The following is a 19,585-nucleotide window of genomic DNA, read 5'->3' on the forward strand; positions in this document are numbered from 1 at the left end:
GGCAGGCATTTAGAGAAGTGGGGTGCCAGTAGTCGAAGGAGTTTGCCCTTCTCTGCCATCTTCCCAGCCCACACAAAGAGGTTCTGGAAGTACTGTGAAATAGGACGGCTATCCAAGGTTACAGTATTGAAATGGTATGAAACGAGAGAAAAGTGACTAACGTGGACTGATTCACGTGAGTACTGAGATTTTGGTCCTGGGCTCAGGTCCCATAGGGAAGAGAGGCTTAACAACTTGTGGATGAGCCGTTATTTGCCAGTTGTCGCACAGTGGCCACGAGAGGACAAGTATCACACAACTGGTTTAGTAGAAGCTTTAAGCTTTACATGTTTGCTAAGTGGCTACTGAGTAAAAGCAAATGCCTTCAGTGTGGCATCCATGTGGGGAAGTCCTGAGATTTTAGCTTCAGTGAACATCAGTCTCGTGCAGTATTCTTCTCATGTCCAATAGGGATGAACCCCTCCCTCAGAGTTGGTGTTCAGGCGATGTATGGAACAGCATAGTTGTTCACTTTGAGATCCTTTGACTGGGAAAGTGATGAGAAGATCTTACTCTCCTAAAAGCCAGCATGAAGGACAAGAGCAAAGACTCAAGTCCGACCGAGTGCTTTTCCCACTGGATTGGAGCCAGTGGGCAGGTGCCACATGGCAGGTGCCACCCTGAGGGGGTCAGGGACTCAGGGAAGTTGTGTGTTCTCCTTGTCTCCCGTGTCAACACTAAAGCTTCCGTCTTGCTCAGGACCACAGGGGTGGGGAGAAAGGAGGAGCTTGCTCTTTCTCAAATCCTCTCTGAGTGTTCCCAGTTCACCTTGACCCATCATGTTAGGGATTGAGTCTGTTCTGAGGGTGAACTCTTGGTTTTCATTCATCTGAAAAAAAAGGAAAAAGGTGGAAGGGATTTTGTCTTCATTCTTTGTTACATGCCTAATAGCATCTCTGTGATATCCCGAGCTCAGAAAAATCAGGACAGGAGGTAAATGAAATGCAAGAATGCTTCAAGAATTTGTGGGAAAACAAAATTACAAGATACTCTCACCACCAAATTTTTTTTGAAACTGTTTTTTTTGAAACTGTAGTGTTTTCATTATAGTTTTTCTATGAACATCTTTTTTAAAAAAAAGTTGCACTAAAGTAAACTTATTTCATTTGTTAATTATAATATAACTGATGTTTTTGCTTTTATAAAATTTGGATGTAGACTTCCCCTAAAGGGCTGGCAGCATCTCTTAGAAGAACTGAATCATCTAATTTATTTGCCCTGGTTTGGTTCCAGGGCACGTAACACAACGTCTAGCCTCTACTTTGCGAGGCAGCCCTGAAATGACTCGTGCAAAAACAGAGGTGGGGGGCCCTTGGGCCTTCTAGGCTACCCTGGTGGGCTCCGTCCAAAATCCAAGCCTGTATCCAGTTGGTGAAGGAAGCACTCCAGCGGAGTAACTAGTGTCATAAAACAAAGAGCATACCAGGGATTTAATTATCTTCCCAGTGAACTGTGTAATCACGCAGCTTTCTTCCAAATTTACCCAGTGATTCTGGAGCAGAGAGTGTGAAATGACAAGTCTCACTGTTGGGTGCTGCTGTGCTGTCCCTGCTTAACATTGGAGAGCAACTCCTTTAACATTCACAGACGCTGTGTACCTCGTATTTTTTTGTGGTTGCAAAACACTCCCCAGATTCTCACAACTCCCTCAGGTGGAGAATTCAACCTGTGGGGCTGGATGTTTTGAAATAACATGCACTATTCATCTTCTGGATTATTAGCATAAAGCCTGTTCCTTACGCCCAGAGCTTCACATTGGGCTTCATTTACCTTCGTAACTTCAAGGTAAATGTACAGTGGAAAAGCGAGTTAACTTCATGCACAGAGAAACCTGTCCATAGCGTCCTAGACCCATGGAACTACGGAACGCCATCACTGTCTAGTTCAGATCCTGTTTAGCTCTGTGAATCCTCTGCAGTGTACTCTTTTATATTTTTTTAAGATTTATTATTTTTTATTGGAAAGTCAGATTTACAGAGAGAAGGAGAGACATAGAGGAAGATCTTCCAACCACTGCCAAGTAGTCACAGTGGCTGGAACTGAACCAACCTGAGGCCAGGAGCTTCTGCTGGGTCCTGTGTAGGTGCAGGGTCCCAAGGCTTTGGACCTTCCTCAACTACTTTCCCAGGCACAAGTCAGGAATTGAATGGAACGTGGAGCAGACAGAACATGAACCAGCACCCACATGGGATCTTGTTTCATGCAAGACAAGGATTTTTAGCCACTAGGCTATTGTGCCAAGCCCGCAGTGTACCTTTTTGGCTTGAATTCACACCCTGCATTCCCCAAGGAGTTAGCCACCTCCTGTTCACTCGCAGTCAGCATCAGTCTTGCACAAAGAACTTACCGTCTGCAAGCTTTCTTCGTGTTCTGTATCCACCAATGAACACCATACAGACCAGACCCACGTGCAACTCCTGCTTACATGAGAGTCTGCCAGTCTTAGCTTCCATTATCAGAAAACTTCGATTTAACCAGGTTGCTTTCTTAGGACAGCATCAGAGTAAATGCCCCAAAGACATAAGCAATGTCTTAAAACTTCACCAGGCTCGGTTCAGATGTTCCTTTTTCTAAAACGTGGAAAGAGCCTGTAGATACTGCAGTGGTGGCCCTCAATGAGCATCCGATTTACTGAGTTCCTGACGTGCTGGGTCAGGTCCTGCAAGGATCACATGGGAATGACACACACAAACAATAGCAAGTGGCGCACCTGCTTCCTGCCAAGCTTTGTTGTGTTGTACACAAATTAACTCAGACAGCTCTCATAGTTAAACTCTGTAAAAATAAATGCCCCATTTTACTGGTGAACCAACCAAAGCAGAGAAAAGTTATAGCATCCCAAGTCTGTCTAAAGAGATAATTTCCACCAGGCAGTATAGCTCGGGCGCTCCACTGCCAACAGTGGCAGTAACTTCCGGTCTAATGTTTACTGGGGTGGGTTGGGGGGGTACGCCAGGTTGTTATCACAGAATCCCACAGGAAGATCAGGCCACAAGCATGTGTTCCGAATGAGGACAGATGGACTTTTACCACGGTACACAGGGCCTGCATACAAAAGTTGGGTGTCCGTGCAGGAAATAGATATTAACTCAGTATTTGAAAAAGGGCACACGATCTTTCGGGGGGGTGGGTGTGGGAAGGAATGAAGAGGAATGGAAATTCAATGGCTAGAGACCCCAAGGCACGTGAGACAGAAGAACTAGTGAGAAGGAACCCACAGCCTGTGTGGATGTAGTGTGCAGGATGGGTGGGGCTGAGGAATGAAGGGGGTCCTTTGGGAGACTTCGCAGAGCTTCGCAGAGAAAGAAGTGTGCAAGACAGCTAAGCTCGAGGTGAATTACCCAAGGCCAACTGATAAGCAGCTAGCAGAGAGAGCCAGATTGAGAGAAGAAATTGCATAGCCAGACTATTGTATTCAATTCAGCTAGCTTAAAACAATTTCCCTCCCACTGTGCATGGATCACAAAGAGTTGAATAGGAAAGTGAATTAACTGAACATTTAAGAGTCTGCTGCGGGAATTTCTGTTGCCACTGTTATTTCTGGAACAAGTGCCACTGAATTGCTCTGATATGGGGTCACTGTGTTAAGAGGACAAACCAGCCCAGTAAGCCATTTTAAGGAAGCACTTGCTATAGCAGAGCGCATCCACCAGATGGCAGGCTCCACAAACCTCACCTATTTTGATTTTTTTTCCCCCTCCAACATTTTGCCATTTTAATCTGACCGCTAACGTTTCCAGCCTAACTTTTGCCCCTGAATTCTTGGTGAATGGGAGGTTATCTTTTGGGCCCATTTCAAAGTTAACTCCTGTGGAACAAATCAAATGTAGGAAAGTGTGTAAGATTTGCCGACCACCAGGGAACGAATACTTCAGCCAAATGTAGAGGAGTAATTTAGATGGCCTTGATTCCGGAAACCATGGTCACGGGCTTCCCTTCCCTGTGCAGTGGAAAGGCAGGCATGGAGGAAGGGGCTGCAAAGGGAAGAAAAGCCTGCAAGAGCTGTGCAAAGGAGTTTAAACTCCCCTGACATGCAAGCTGGGGTGGGGTCGCTCCAGCCCTTCATTGGTGCAGCGTGATCTCACTGCCTCAGGGGCCCGCCAGGATTTCACCAACCTCGAGGGTTGCAGCTTTGGGCCCAGGCTCCACCGTACTCTGGTTACCGGGGCAACCATCAAAAGGGAACAGTGGGTTTGATTTTTGGAGGGTCAAGGGAGCTAGAAGTTAGTGACACTAAGGCTCTTGTTTAGCAGATTCTGATCTTCATTCATTTCTGTGTTTATCTTACACCGTGTCATGATGTTTCTGTCCCCTGGCATATACAAAGCATGCATATACTAGGCACAGGGGAGTTGAGGGACCAGGATGCCCAGAGCCAGTGGGGGACAGGTGAAAGGCAGAGGCAGGCTGTGTACCAGGCTCTATGGCCTTGGAAAGAATCAGCTCCATTCTTTACAAATGAGCAAAAAATGTCCCGAGTCATGAGGGCGAAACCAACAACCTCATGAATGTGATTGCAAAAATAAAGACAGCAGCCACGCGTCAAATTCCAGGTGACGTCGTCATTCATTACCCAGAGGCTCTTCAAAATGCTCAAAGCATGTAGTTGTTTTTTGTTTTGTTTTGTTAAAGCATGCATTTCAACATTTTGGAGCACCAAAGCAAACTCAGTTCCACCTGCCCATGAACTCTGAAGTTATCTTAAGGAAGGGTAGGGTTGGGTTCAGGTTCCCAGGGCCCTGGTGCCTGAACAGCCCAGCAGTGGTTACATCCCATGTGTCCTGAGCCTAGGAAGGTCAGAGAGCCGCGCTCCATCCACGCTGCCACCTCTTTCCTTCACCAAAGCCTCTCTGTTTGTAATGGGAACAACCCACTCCCTGAAACCTTAACAGGTAGACCTCAAGTACCATCAACTGAATTCCCCTCTTAAAGCAACAGTAGAACATCAGTCTCCATGCTAGTTAAGTTTTTGCATTTGCCTAAAGAATTCCTTGCATAATTTATTCTTTCAGAACAACACACTTCCGCTGAAGTTCAGACCCTGTTTTTGCACAAATCTGACACGGGGTGGGGTTATATGTTCTTAAACATACAAGGAAGTTTGAGTGAAAGACCAGGACTCTCCAGGGTAAACCAGATGGGAGACATGAACAAGCCATTTCCTAAAGAGCTACAACTAACCATAATAAGCGACATGGAAAACAGCAGTATGGAAATGGATAAATTCTCATTCTCTCATTGCATTTTTAAAAAAATCATGTTCTTAATACTTCATGATGAAGGGAAAGTTGTTCAGAATTATATAATGTGAAACATGTCCAAAAATGAGAACATATGCTGATACTTGCCTAAAAAAAAAAATCAAGCAGCAAATGACCAGTGGCATCAGACGAGAGGTTCCCCAGTGGTTTTAATCTAGCTACTTATGCTGTCTAGTCTCTGTCTTACGAAGCCGCAGGTTCTATCCCGAGCCGGGGAGGGAGCGTAGATTTTACCATGGCCGTCATTTTTGTTTCTCTAGTCTCTCACGCCCAACCTACTTACCTCCCCGAGACCTGGTTCCAGGTGGGGATGAGCTGTGGGCGTGGGTGAAAAGATGCCACAAGGTTCCACCTGGAACCTTCTCTGGATTCTGTGATCTGGTTCGGGGCAGAGCGCCCTCTGGCGAGCAGAGACTTCACCAGCTTTGCACGTTGACAGGTTTTTTTTTAATGGAATTAGAGAAAGGAAGCTTTTAAAGCAATTAAAATGAAAAGATTCATTCAGTTTTCCCCTCTTATAATTTCTAGGCCAAAGGAAACACACAAAAAGGAAGAAAAAAGTGAAATAAATCAAGCGAAAGCAGACAGCCGCCGGGCATGTGTGGCCTTATGCATATGGATGAAGAGAACTGTTATTTATAGGCCCCCTTCCATGTGTCACACTTGGGGTTGCGGGCTGTGTCAGCCTTCTCTCATTTAACCGCCACACGAGCCCTGGGAGCTGGGCTGGGCCCCCCGCCAGCAGTGGACGCTGCTTCCCAGAAGGGCAAACAGCCTGCCAGTGTCAGTGAGCAGGTTTCGAACTCAGAGCCGAGGACCCTGGAGGCCAGCCTCTTGCAGATCCTCCACATTTGGCCTTGCAGCCGGTCTGTGTCGGCAGAGCCTCACAGAGGGAGGGAGCGGAGCCTTGTGTACATATGAGGGTGCCTCTGTTTCATTTGGAATCTTCTTATTACCTGATTCCGATTTTCCATCACAACTTTTCTTTGCTTGAATAGCACCTCATTTTTTTTTTTTTCACAGAGCGGAAATAAAGTATCAATCAACACTACCCCGTTTGAAAACACTTCCATCAAAACGGGACCAGCTAGAAGAAACAGCTATAAGAGCCGGATGGTGAGGCGGAGCAAGAAATGCAAGAAGAAAGAGAGCCTGGAGAGGTACAGTGGAAGGAGGGTTCACAGGTGCCTGGCCTTGCCTGTGGTGGACACAGGTTATCCCCTGGTTCGCTCAGATCCGTGTCCTATGGAAGCATTCGTTTCTCTCTGGGAAATACGGGACAGCACTTCACACACTTATCAAGTTCGTAGTCACAATAGCATTATTTTTTCCCAGGGAAAGGATTTCCATATTTGTATTGTACAGAGATAGAACTTGCTTTTTATCATGCGTGAGCACCGTGCAAAACCTTTTACTGTTTTTCAAGCCTCCAGCCTTCATTTCAGAGCACTTGGATTTGAGGGACCAGACCTGTAGGCAGTTTTTCATATTCAATCCACATTTAAAAGGTCCTTTATCTAAAAACAAACAGTTGGTGTGTTTTTTTTCTTTGAAAAAAATGCCAGCTATCCTAAAATCACTTCATCTTTAAAGCTTCTATGTAAGCCCCAGAAATCAATGGGCATCGTTTGACTGACAGGAAACCCTAAGCAGGTCACACACATTTGCAGCCTGGGCACCACTTTCTGGGCGGATGCCAGCAGGATGCCTGTGTGTGCCCTCGGCAGGCATTCGGGGCGTGCCTCCTGCACCATGCCCTGGCAGCTCTTCTTATCTTAAGAGGATCTCTAATGATAGAAATTAAACCCCAAATGAATGATCTATGTACACCAAGAGTCCCAAGAAGCAAAGATACAGAATTCTCCTGCACATGGACTGGCTGTGAGCAGCACTTCTACTGCACCATGAAACACTAACCATTTTTTCTCACCAAAAAACGTTTTTGACTTATTATGTGGGAGAGACAGACAAGGGGAAGCATATGGCAAAGCTGGTATTAGAGCTTGACCTCATCTCCCAGATTAGGAAATTCACAGGTTATTCCTAAAATTAAGTAGTATCAGGATAGTATTTTAGCATTAGACAGACACCTGAGAGGAACTGGGGTTTTGGGGGAAATGGAGAGAAACCAGAATATATGAGCGCTTTTTCATTTTCATTTTGTAGAACTGTTTGACTTTTAAATCCAACTTATTACTTTGCTTAAAGCTGCACACCCAAATTTTAGGATCCCTCTTTTTTTTATTATTAAAGATATATTTATTTATTGGAAAGTCAAATATACAGAGAGGAGGAGAGACAGAGAGGAATATCTTCCGTCCGATGATTCACTCCCCAAGTGAGCGCAATGGCCGATGCTATGCCGATCCGAAGCCAGGACTAGGATCCTTCTTTTTTGGTGGTGCTTCATTGTTGATCGTATTTTTAAGTCATCTAGAACAAACTGGCTGCAGGCCAGGCAGGACTCAGCTTTGTTTGAGCTCACGAGAAGAGGGTTGGGCTCTCCAAGTGGTGAAGTAGCTCCACACAGCTGTGTGCCCCAAAGAGTCAGGGCGGCTAAGCTTGTTCATTTCATTTTGCTTTTTTCTTGAAAATCGAAGAGACAGAAAGTAGGAGCATCCCTCGAATGCCCACCGTGGCCGGGTTCCAGGCTAGACCAAACCGGAGACCTCACAGGGACCTGAACCACAGGCTCCCAGAGTCCATCCTGGTGGCAAGGCAGAGTCGGGCTGGAGAGTCGGGGCTCAGGCACGCCGGTACGGGCGCTGTGCATTTCCTCTGCCTTCCTAACCAGGAGGTTCGATACCGGCTCCCAGAGCTGGGTTTTTTAAGATGTGCTCAAAATGCACATTTCACTTTTATGGTTGCTGCCAGCATCTGCCGCCACGGTAAGCTTCAGCCTCAGCTTTCTGGATGTTTTCTATGTAAATACACAGGCTGCGCTGTCAGCAATATTCAGGAGCTCGGAGGGCTGAAAGCGCTACAAACAGCCCTTCGTGAATGAAGCGCCTGCTCACTGCAGCACCGTGAAAGACCTTGCATGCTCTCTTAATTAAATGGGGTCAACGCATCAGTTCTGACAAAGCCACGAGCTGACCTCGTGGGTGCTGGGGTGGGGAGGCCCGAGCTCTGCCCTAGGAAAGCCCTTCTCAGTGCATCTGTTTTCTTCCCAGGAGGAGATCCCTTTTCAAGAAGCTGGCCAAGCAGCCATCTCCCTTACTCCATACCAGCCGGAGCTTCTCCTGCCTCAACAGGTCCCTGTCCTCGGGAGAGAGCCTGCCCGGGTCGCCCACGCACAGCCTGTCCCCGCGCTCCCCCACGCCCAGTTATCGCTCCACCCCTGACTTTCCATCAGGTGAGTGAGGGTCCTGAGATCTGGACAGCGGAAAAAGTGGGGAGCAAGAAAAAGTCACCCTCCGGGACCCTGGGAAAACACTACGCGACTTCCTCATGACACAGGCAGTGTTTAAGAGAGCCTGGGCTTAGCTTGGGGGAAGGGAGGACGCTCAGCAAGTGCCCTTTCCCAAACCTTACCTTAAGCAGCCTGGGCTGGACGTGGGAAGGGAACAAGGTAGAACTTGGATGCTCACAGCCTTGTCTTCCTTCCCCCACCCTCCCGGCAGGTACTAATTCCTCCCAGAGCAGCTCCCCAAGTTCTAGCGCCCCCAACTCCCCAGCGGGATCGGGGCACATCCGGCCCAGCACACTCCACGGCCTGGCCCCCAAGCTCAGCGGGCAGAGGTACCGCTCAGGACGCCGGAAGTCGGCTGGCAGCATCCCCCTGTCTCCACTGGCCCGGACGCCCTCTCCGACTCCCCAGCCCACCTCTCCACAGCGCTCACCATCCCCGCTGTTGGGACACTCCCTGGGCAGCGCCAAGATCGCCCAAGCCTTTCCCAGCAAGATGCACTCCCCTCCCACCATCGTCAGACACGTGGTGCGGCCCAAGAGCGCCGAGCCCCCGCGGTCCCCGCTGCTCAAGCGCGTGCAGTCCGAGGAGAAGCTGGCGCCCTCCTACGCTGGTGACAAGAAGCACCTGTGCTCGCGCAAACACAGCCTGGAAGTGACCCAGGAAGAGGTGCAGCGGGAGCAGAGCCAGCGGGACACCACGCTGCAGAGCCTGGAAGAGAGCATGTGCGACGCGCCATCTCTCAGCCGTGCACGCCCCGTGGAGCAGGGCTGCCTGAAGCGCCCCGTCTCCAGGAAGCTAGGCCGACAGGAGTCGGTGGACGACCTGGACCGGGACAAGCTCAAGGCCAAGGTGGTGGTCAAGAAACCAGAGGGCCTCCCAGACAAACAAGAACCTTCCCAGAAAGCCCCTGGTCTCAAGAGTGACTTGGAAAATCACCCTCTGTCAAGACGGGAGGAGAGAGAGAAGAAAGTTTACTCCAAAGCTTTAGAAAGAGCAGGTCATTTTGACAGCAAAGCCACCGGGCCAGAGGCCCCGACCATGGGCAGTTTGCTACGAGATGCCCTGCATAAGCAGGCCAGCGTGCGGGCCACTGAGGGGGCCACGTTGGATGCAGTGGCAGCCCCTGGCTGCAGTCCTGTGCCCAAGGAGCATAGCCAGGGCCCAGGGGACTCCAAACGGGCCCTTGCTGCCAGGCCCCTGCAGGATGGTGTCTGTGCTTCCCTGGAGCGGCCCACCTCCTCTGGGCGGGGTGAGCATGCAGAGAAGGGTCCCCAGGCCAAGGAACACTTCCGCAACGAGAAGCTGGACGGCAGACTGGCCAACATTGATTACCTCTGGAAGAAAATGGCAATCGAAGACAAAGATGACAGCCCTGGCCCAGGGCTGATGACCAACACCCACGAGTGCCTGCCGGGGAACCCCCTCCGGCCCGTGGGTGGGCAGCAGGACACCCCAACAGCAGTCGAGAGCCGGGCGTTTATCAGCAGCACCCACACAGCCCCGATGAGCGCCGTCTCCTTTGCTCCTCTCAAAGCCTTAGCTGGCCGAGTGGACGGGGGGACAGAGAAGCCGGGCTTGGTGACCTCCACCGAGTCCCCTGTCAGGAAGAGCCCCGAGTATAAGCTGGAAGGTAGATCGGTTTCGTGCCTGAAGCCCCTCGAGGGTACTTTAGACATCGCTCTCCTGTCGGGACCCCAAGCCTCCAAGCCAGAGCTGCTTTCCCCGGAGTCTGCCTTGAGTCCCAGCCCGAGCAGTGACGTGGGGCCCCCCATGCCACCGGGCATCCCCATCAGCAGCAGCGAGAAAAGGGGTGAAACTGCAGGTCCAAGAGAGCTTTCCCCTGCCAGCTTAAAGGTGAGTAAGTCGTACCTGCTCGAGCCTCGGTTCCTGCCCCCCAGCCGGAGTCTGCAGGCGCCACCAGCAACTCCAACCCCTGCCCAGGAGCTGAAGCCGGACCGGAAAGTCACTCGCCTCACTAGCAGGAGCCCTGGGACAGTCACCGAGGACCTGTCACAGAGAGAGAGTCGTCCTACCCCCACGGACACCAAGCTCCTCCCCTGCCCAGCACAGAGCCCGCACAGTGCAGAGCCAGCCAGGCCACGGGAAACAGGTCCTCCCGAAGGGGTCCCCTCGAAGGAGAAGTCGAGGGAAGTGAGTGAGGGGGGCCCTCCCACAGCCAGAAGCGAGCGGCCCCCCTCCAGGGCTGACACACCCAGACAGCCCTCTGGGGAACTGCGTCCTCCAGAAAGCATCAGGTCCAACGACGGCTCCCCAGGCCTCCCGTCTGTGGGCAGGACCTGCCCGCATCTCCATGCGCAGAGCCAGAGCCCAGACGACGCGGCAGCAGCCGAGGCAACGGCGGCCGGACCTTGCAGGAAAACCAACCACAAAGATGGCCGGGAGGAGGAGAGGCCGCTGCCCAGGCAGGAGTCTTCCTTGCACTCAGCTGGGGCTCCCTGTGACAAGGAGTTTGGCAAGGGCAGAGGTAGCCTGGAGCCCAAGCCCAAGGGCCCTCCTGCCAGGTACTGTCTGCCCGGAAGTGACAGAGGCAAAAACGAGCAGCTTGTGCATCCCCCAGGTCTGCAGGACAACGCCAAGGAGCCCACGGAGCGGAAGGAACAGCCTACACAGAGACCTCTGAACGCTAGCCCTCAGCCCCTACTGCCCACCAAAGACCTGCCCGGCCTGGCCTCGCCCTCATGGCAGCAGTGCAGTGCCCCAAGTCACGCTTCTGGCAGAGAGCTGGGGCCCAAGGCCACCGCTGCAGAACGCAAGCCAGGCCCCCAGGACCCTGCCAAGCCTGCCGCAGTGCCCAGTGACAACAGTAGCCACAGGCAGCCTGGTCCTGAGCCCAGCCCCACAAAATCAAAGAACCCAGAGAAGTCCCTCTCCGCCCCCAAACCCAGCATCATCGGGGTTGCCAAGGGCAAGGAGCCTGCTAGCCAGGCCCTCTCCAGCTCGGCCAAGGGCAGCAGCAGAGCTGGGTTGGATGCAAACGCCCAGATCAGAGGTTGTAATGTGGTTGACCAGGGAGATGCTGGGCCCTGCAGTCCCCTGAAAGCTGAAGGGAGCCTGCCAGATGCCAGACTGCAGACCCTCAGTAGTGGGCAACCCCCGGAGGCCCGGGAGAAGCCTGGGCACCGGCCTGAACAAGGACACCTGGGCCTCGGCCAGCCCACTGACCAGGAGCTGCCCACAGCCACTGATAAGCCAAGCCTGTTTCCAAAGCAGCCCAAACCAGCCACTGTGAAAGATTGCCCTCCTCCTGCTTCCTGCAGACAGACAGACAAAAGCTCTGGCCAGCCGGCTCCCGAAGGGAAGAAACCCACAGAAGCACTTTACCACACGACAGCCGATGGCACCAAGCCAGAGGCCAGCCCGTCCCCCGCACACACGGAGGGCCGAGCCAAAGGTGCCACCACCGAGAGGCCGGCCCTGGGATCCGGGAAGGGCTGCGCCGAAGCCAGAGCGAAGGGCAACGGCGCCCCGAAGCCACCAGCCGAGGTCTCCAAGCCGGCTGGCATGAAGCGGTCGCCCTCGGTGTCCGGGCAGAGCACCTTGCGGGTCGTGGCTCTTCCCGAGAAGCCGCTCAGCTCCTCCTGCAGCTTCCCAGAAGCCAGATCCCGAGGACGGGAGGCCACCACCGCCGCCACAGGGGAGGCGGCTGCACCCATCAAGGGCCACGCGGGCACCGTGGAGCTCCCCACCTCCAGGGACCAGCACAGGGCCCCCGCCGCGGGGGGCGACGGCAGAACCCAGATGACCAAGAGCGACTCTCTGCCCTCCTTCCGAGTCTCCACCCCGCCCACCGAGGCCCAGCACCCAGAGCCCAGCTCGTGGGACAGGGCCAGTCCCCGGGACCGCGCGCTCTCGGGAAGCAGGGAGACACGGGGGACGACAGAGCCTGCCCCGGTCAGGAAGCACACGGCGGGCAGAGAGACCGCCAAGCCGTCCCCGGCTGCCAGCGTGGACCGCCCCATCACCCTTTCCTCCGAGAAAGATTTCGTGGTCCGGCAGAGGCGGGGGAAAGAGAGTTTGCGTAGCAGCCCACACAAAAAGGCCTGCTAAGCTGCTTGGCGCGGCAGGTGCTGCTCACCTGCTGAAAGGGACAGGAGCGTCCCCTGAGGCAGCAGGCGGGAGAGCGAGCGAGCGAGCCGAGTTCCTTTCCAGATGCCTTCCCAGCTGTAACCTCTGAAAAGTACCTGACCTGAGATGCGGCCTGTGGAGGAGAAAGATCTCTGTAAATATCTAGCCATGTGTTTGGTTTGGGATGTAGAGTGTATTTCTTGCTGCTAATGGCGTCTACTATACAGCCCCCCCTTTCATATTTAATGAGATCTTAGCTTTAACATTTCGGGTAATGTAATGAAGCAAGATGCTCAGAACTGGGGTGTATGTGAAAAAAAGTGGATCCATCCATATCCGTGTATATTTACACATTCACCAACATGTTTGGGTCTGTGGTTAAAGAGGATCTTTTAAAGGCTCCATTTTTAGAAGCTATGACATGAACTAGAGGTAAAGAGGAAAACCATGAAATATAGGAGATTTGAGATTTTATGTGGATTTTTAACCAGTTTCTGATCGCACTGGATCTGGCGAGCCGACTGTCCAGAGCAAAGCCCAACGGCAGTCTCTGCTCCTGGCCGCCTGTGGAATCCTCCCAGCCTAGGAATGGCCAGAGCGACAAGGTCCTCCCGATGGGCACCGTGACCTAGGGTCCACGCGTCCCATGGGCCAGCCGTCTTTGGAGGTGTGTTGAGTGGTGAGGCAGAGCAGGGACTTGCCCACGTAAGCTTGCTTTCTGTTGTCTTTCTCTTCCTTCTTTTCAACCTCTTACACTCAGGCCTTCCCGCTGTGAGCAGATAATCCCGTAGCACACACAGCACAGTGGTCCCGCACCAGCCCTGCCCCAAAGGCACAGGAAAATGGCCGCAAGCAAAACCTGTGAGTGCTTAGGCATCAGAAGAACTTTTACATTTGCTTTTTTGGTTTTTTTTTCTTTTTGAGAAAGAACTGGGGGGGAGGGGAGCGGATTTTGGCATCCTAACATATATTAAGGAATAACCAGGACATCAGATACATTTGAGTACATAGCTGGGGCCTTATGTTGTAGTTGAAGCTTGCTGTTTTTAGCAAGTTCCCCTGGTTTCACATTCTTTTCTGGTGCATCAAGTAGCTCCATATATTTCATAACATGATCTCTTTATTTGTATGCAAAAAAAAATAAACAAGAGCAGCAATTTTATAACAAAGACACTTGTTGGAGCTATTTGGTGCTTGAATGTGACCGTCCTTTTTACTTTTGCTAAGCCTTATTTAAACTTTGTATGTCATGAAATGTGTCCACTCTGTTCGAACACTTTAGTGCCGAGTTTCTTGTTTTTGCAGATGGCTTGTTTTGTGCTGTCAGATGGCACTTGCTGACATGAGAACCAAGGGAGACACTAAGAGAAAACACACATAGTTATCTCTGCGATGCTTGCGATCCACCCCCTGGATGTTTATTTTGTTTTATCAGGAAAAAAAAAAAATCTGTCACTAGTCAATAACGAATCCAATACCCAGAGTCCCTCAGGGATGCCTTACTACCTTTCTGCTCTAAAGCTGTTTTCTCTAAGCACAGCGTCGTCTTAGGGCCTATGCAGGGTGACTCATCCAACAGGGGTTCTAAGTTCCAATCCAAAGACAAAGGCCTCACTCCTTAGTCCTTTGGTACCAGTTGGCGATGGAAAAAAAAAAAACAAAAAATAAAGTGTCCTCCTCTTTGTCTCTAATTTTTTCCATGTGGTTTTAGCTAGCCCCTATGACTCCATTGTGAAAGTATAGAAGAAATGGCTGTGTTACAAGAAGTTACATGACTTTCAGAAGTGGTCTCAACGTTTGTAATACATATCTGTGTATGGTGGTCGTTCTAGCCCAATGCTACACTCAGACAGGTCTGTTGGGGAGGTCGGTCATGGTTTACAGCCTTTGCTTTTTAACTGTTCAGTTTCCTTTGAAGCACAACTAGCTGCTTGTTTACAGATGAGATTTTTATGTAAATTTTGTATAGCATATTATCATTTCGGCCAAATATGTTTTTTGCATTTTTGGATGAGTCGAGAATACCTAAGGTTGAATCCATGTAATACTTGTTGTTTGTTGTAAACCTCTCCAATCAGCTGGTGAAAGTTCTCCTGTGTTCTAGTTGGTCAGTCTCTGTGTGATTGTAAGATGTGCTCCCTGGTAGTACTCCCAGCTGTAGATTTACCAGCTTAAAAGTTTGTTAGACTCTGTGCAATAAAGTGTTTGCAGTCTTATTTTCTCTAAGAAATTCCCTATGGATGTCATCATTGTTGTACATTGAACAGATATTTATACTTATGCAGTTGCATAACATTGAATAAAAATTTAGCATGAACACATGATGAGTGATAAGATTTTTCCAACATGCACATACACACATACCTCCCCCCAAACTCGAGTCCTAACCAGTCAGATGAGGGAGAGTGGGGGAGGGTTGAAATTTGCATTTCTGTTGCATAGACCAGTTTTCCTTTTTCTAAAAAAAACAGGTAACGAACATAGAATCCAATCTTCAAAATTAATTTTAGCCACTTCCTGTTTTGCCTACCATTGGTTTTCCTCGCCTGAAGCACCCACACTAACTCTTCCTTCCAGGTTCAGAGACAAAAGGGGCCTCTCCCTCCTTGCCTCAGCCCCTGGCCATCAGCATTGCTTCCTCCCTTCTCTCTAAGGAAACCCTTTCTAAGGAAACTGCCACACAGACTGCACTTGATATTTCCTGTCTTCACATCCCTTCTCTCCCCACTGAAATCTGGCTTCTGTCCTCCACACCACCAGCTTTGCTCTGGTAAGCTCATCACCTGTGGCCGGAAGCTCACTTTTCAAGACATCACTTACATGGACCAAGTTCCCATTGACCATCATTCTTCTCTGAGCCTCCAAACCTGTGTCCACTGTCTTTTCTATGTTCTGAGAACATCCGCTTCCTTTCTGGAGTGCCTGTCCCCTTGAATACTGGGCATTTCTGCGGAACTCCTCTACCTCACATTCAAAATTTTGGAAAAACAACCCCCCCCCCAAAAAAAATGGTTCTTCTGCCCTGTGTCTATTCCCTCAAGGGACACTGCATTCCCCTATCTTTCTTCCAAGCCACATCCTAGATCTTTTGGTAAGCTCTTTCTCCCTTTATGTCTAAAATACCAGGTTCATTATTTTTGCAAAATTCTCTCCTAGACAAATGCATCCCCCAACCCAAGGCTCCAGCACCTTTAGTGTCCAGTGTAGTCTCTCTCCCAGGAAAACTCAATAGCTGGGTACTAATTGCTATCCTGCCTCCGCCCTTATCACCCTCAGTCTGTTCCTCAAGAAAGCCCCTATGTTCATGTTCTCTGAGATAATACCATCTCCTTAATCACACTCCTAGCCTAAGAACCCATTTTCCATTGCTGTAACAAAATGCCCAGGGCCCTATATTTTATTTAAAAAAAATGATTTAACTTGTAGATTCATAGGCCAAAAGTGGCCCTGTGTGTTTGTTCTCTAGCAAGAACTTTCTAGAAGGAGTGGAAGAGATGCATAGAAGCCGGAGGAATCCAGGGCCAGGCTTGCATTTTCTTTTTTTTTTTTCTTTTTTTTTTTTTATTAATAAAATTTATTTTTATATTCTTTACATACTTAGAGTAAGAAGGTTCAAGGGCTACAGGAAAGTGGATAATACTAGTATGTTTTCCATATTGTTACCTTCATGTTTAAAAGGGGGGTATTAAGGGAGAAGGCCCACCCAATTTCCCACCCTCCCCAAGTCCCGGGTGTAGGACATGCTCTGAGGTTCTTGCTCGAGTGGTTTTGATGTTGCAACAGTTATGAATCGCTGTCAATCTTGCCACTCCAAGCACTATGAGGTCTTTGAAAAATCCACTGATTGACATAGTCCATCATAGCTGAGATGGTTGGTTGACCTGTTCTGTCTTCTCTCTTTTCTTCGTTAGGGTTCTGAGTCCAGCATTTAGATTAGGAAGATCTCCAGAGAAACTTCTTGTATGTGCTAACAAGTACAGGGCCAGGCACCGTCCATCGCTCCAATCAGCTGGTGGTTGTAATTGCTGGGTTGGTTCTGTTTTCACTCCCGACTTCCACTGGAACCAATGGGTGTTGCAGTCCAGTCTGGTTCTGCCCCGCACATATTTGGCCCTCACCTAAACCAGTGGGAGCTGCAGCCTAGTTGGAGCGACCCACAATAACCCCCACTAGGACCGCCCCTACCCTGGTTTGCCAGTAAGTGTAGCAGTAATCCAGTCTGTCCCACACCCCATTCCACCCCAGCCACTGTTTAGTTTTATGTCCTCCCGTGGAAGTGGTAACCCAAGAGGGATGAGCCCACTATTACCCTCCCAGGCCTCTCCCACTCCCAGATTCCAGTTACTGCTGCCCAAACAAACCTCGCCCACTTTAATTCTGTTTGCACCAGTAGGAATGATCCACCGAGCCCGGCTTTTCCCTGATCTAGTCCACATGAGGCGCACAGGTGTGGTAGCTCTGCCCAGTCTGGTCTGCCCCCATCCCAGCCCATGCTCTCCTGTGGAAGTAGCTATCCTGCAAAGGAACCCTCCCTTATTCCCCTGCTGGCTCTGCCTACTTCCTTTCTTGTTCTCAGGCTGGTTGGGCGCTGCGGTCCCCTCCGGTACAGGCAACCTCACCTCGGCATTCCATATTGTGCACTAGTCTTTGCTGCGACCGAACCTGGGTCGACCCACACTGGTGCCTGGATTTGCCAGTGGATGACGTGGACAGATTCAGCCTGGTCTTGCCCCCACGTCTGCCAAGTGTATGCCAGTGGGTAGCTTTCCATGGCCTTTTCTGGGCTGTTTCCTATCATGTTTCTTGCGCTGACCTGCCGGGTCAGGCTTGCATTTTCACAATGACTCGTTCTCTCCATTACTTGGCTTAGGAGCCCAAGCGTTGGGAGCAGGGTCTGTGAGCAGAGAGCTGCATTGGACAAGAGCCGGGTCTTAAACAAGCTCTTTCATATGGCGTGCCAATGATGGCTTAACATACTGCATCAAAATGCCAGCCCCTAGGCATAACTTCTTGTATCTGCATCATCCACAAAGTATTATGTTAACTTACTTCAACTATTTTAATGCAAATATAGTTAAATATGTGTTTGGAATATACTATTTTCCTAGTAGTGAAGGCTACATTTTTCCTTGAAGCCTAGGGCACTATTTTTAATAAATTGCTATAACTAACTAGAAATATAGTGGAATAGAGCCTACAGAAAGGACTATTTCTCTTTCAAAATGGGGTGAACAAGTGGGGGCCAAGACTGCCAAGAGGATCAGAAAGTTCTTGCCTTGGAAACAGAAATGAAGAAAGATTTTTTAAAAGAAATATAGAATTTAAAAAATGTGTACTCTGACCCTCTCATGCCAGTCACATTGGGCAATCAGCAGCCAGACACAAGAGGAATAGAGACAATGATTGCCACAGGGAACACATCTCCACCCCGTGTGTGTAAATCATGTCGGCAGCTCAGCCTGCAGCTACGCTGGATCTCGAATGACCAGACTTGCTTCCAGTCAGTGCTGCCTGCCTGAACAAATCTCCAAGGGTCCAGGCTTTTTTTTTTTTATCTCCCTTGGGTGGTTGTAATACGCAGTCAAAGTTGAAAAGCAAAAAAAAGAAACCACCGACACACAGATGAACTCAACTTCCTCGTAAAGCTGTTGCCAACAGACCTCTAAGAAATGTCCCATAGGACTGCTGGTCCAGTTACCTAGAGAAACCAAGGGTTTCTCTCAAACCGGCAACTGTTGCACTGTGAGTCTGCAAGGAATACAGACGCTCAGGCCCCACCCCACACCCACGGGCGTTCTGCTTTTTGACATGACAGAGAAGTTATTTGCCAGTAAAAATGGACCAAGCCCTCCTTTCTCAGATTTCCCAGAAGACAGCAGTTACTTATGGTATTTGTTAGAAATACAGATTTCCAGGCTTCATCCAAGAGCCACTCAAAAATCTCTAGGGACCTATTTTTTGTTGTTTGTTTGTTTGTTTTTATCAGTGGATAGGAGAGGCAAGTGAATCTTACCAAGAAGCCATGGGAAACACACTGCCAAAAAGGTCGTGGGAAATGCATTTCATAAACAAAAAAAGCCTGCATGGATTTCAAATCTTGCACCAAAATGAACTTATCCTTTAATTTCATCTTCCATGGCTTTTTGAACTACCCATGTATTTATTCTCCCTTCACATAGAAAAATCATATAGTACTAAATCATTAGTTTGGTAGGAAACTATAAGCAAAGGAAGTTAATCACTCTCCGAAATCGGGCTCTTTTATTAGTTGTAATTAATCAGAAGCCAATTTTCCAGCTGCATTCTTGGCTCACAGCACAAATATAACATGAAAAAGTATGGCTACATTAGCTAAGGAAATCTTCTTTCATTGAAGTCAAGTGTTACAGAATTCTATGGTAGAGCTCTTTTCTAAGCTTAATTTCTTTTCTATTCATTCCTCAAATGTTTTAAGTTATCTCTCTTTGTCCACAACTGTGGCTAATACTGTACATGTCTTACGTATTAATAACAAGCATTAGCAAGAGCCAAGGTTGATTTCATTACTTCTTTCATGTTAAAAGCCAGTCACTTTGTCCCAAGTTCAAGTGTATGAAAGTTCAGACAATGTAGATCTTGAATCATTGTCACCCATTCTCAGGACAAACCATAAAAGGACCAGAACTGTGCCTTTCCAAGAGACAAAATCATGTCATAACTGCAGCTTATTCTTAGATTGTCAGTGCTTCAGAGAGAAAAGCTCTGTAGACCAATTAAGTTTCATAGAGTTTGAGTAAAGCAGAAATAA

General features: G+C 49.4%; 1 protein-coding gene across 1 annotated transcript in view; it reads left to right on the forward strand.

Moving 5' to 3' along the window:
• Positions 1–12,780, forward strand: part of MAST4 (microtubule associated serine/threonine kinase family member 4) — a 594,255-nt gene extending 581,475 nt beyond the window's left edge. The window contains exons 27-29 of the mRNA XM_040977340.1: positions 6,324–6,460; positions 8,474–8,655; positions 8,924–12,780. Coding sequence (XP_040833274.1) covers positions 6,324–6,460; positions 8,474–8,655; positions 8,924–12,780 — 4,176 coding nt within the window. The remainder of the gene's footprint in view (positions 1–6,323; positions 6,461–8,473; positions 8,656–8,923) is intronic.
• Positions 12,781–19,585: the final 6,805 nt, after the last annotated feature.

Source organism: Ochotona curzoniae, unplaced genomic scaffold (genome assembly GCF_017591425.1).
Source record: "Ochotona curzoniae isolate NIBS_2020 unplaced genomic scaffold, NIBS_Ocur_1.0 contig_2754, whole genome shotgun sequence".
In the NCBI taxonomy this organism is placed as follows: Eukaryota; Metazoa; Chordata; class Mammalia; order Lagomorpha; family Ochotonidae; genus Ochotona; species Ochotona curzoniae.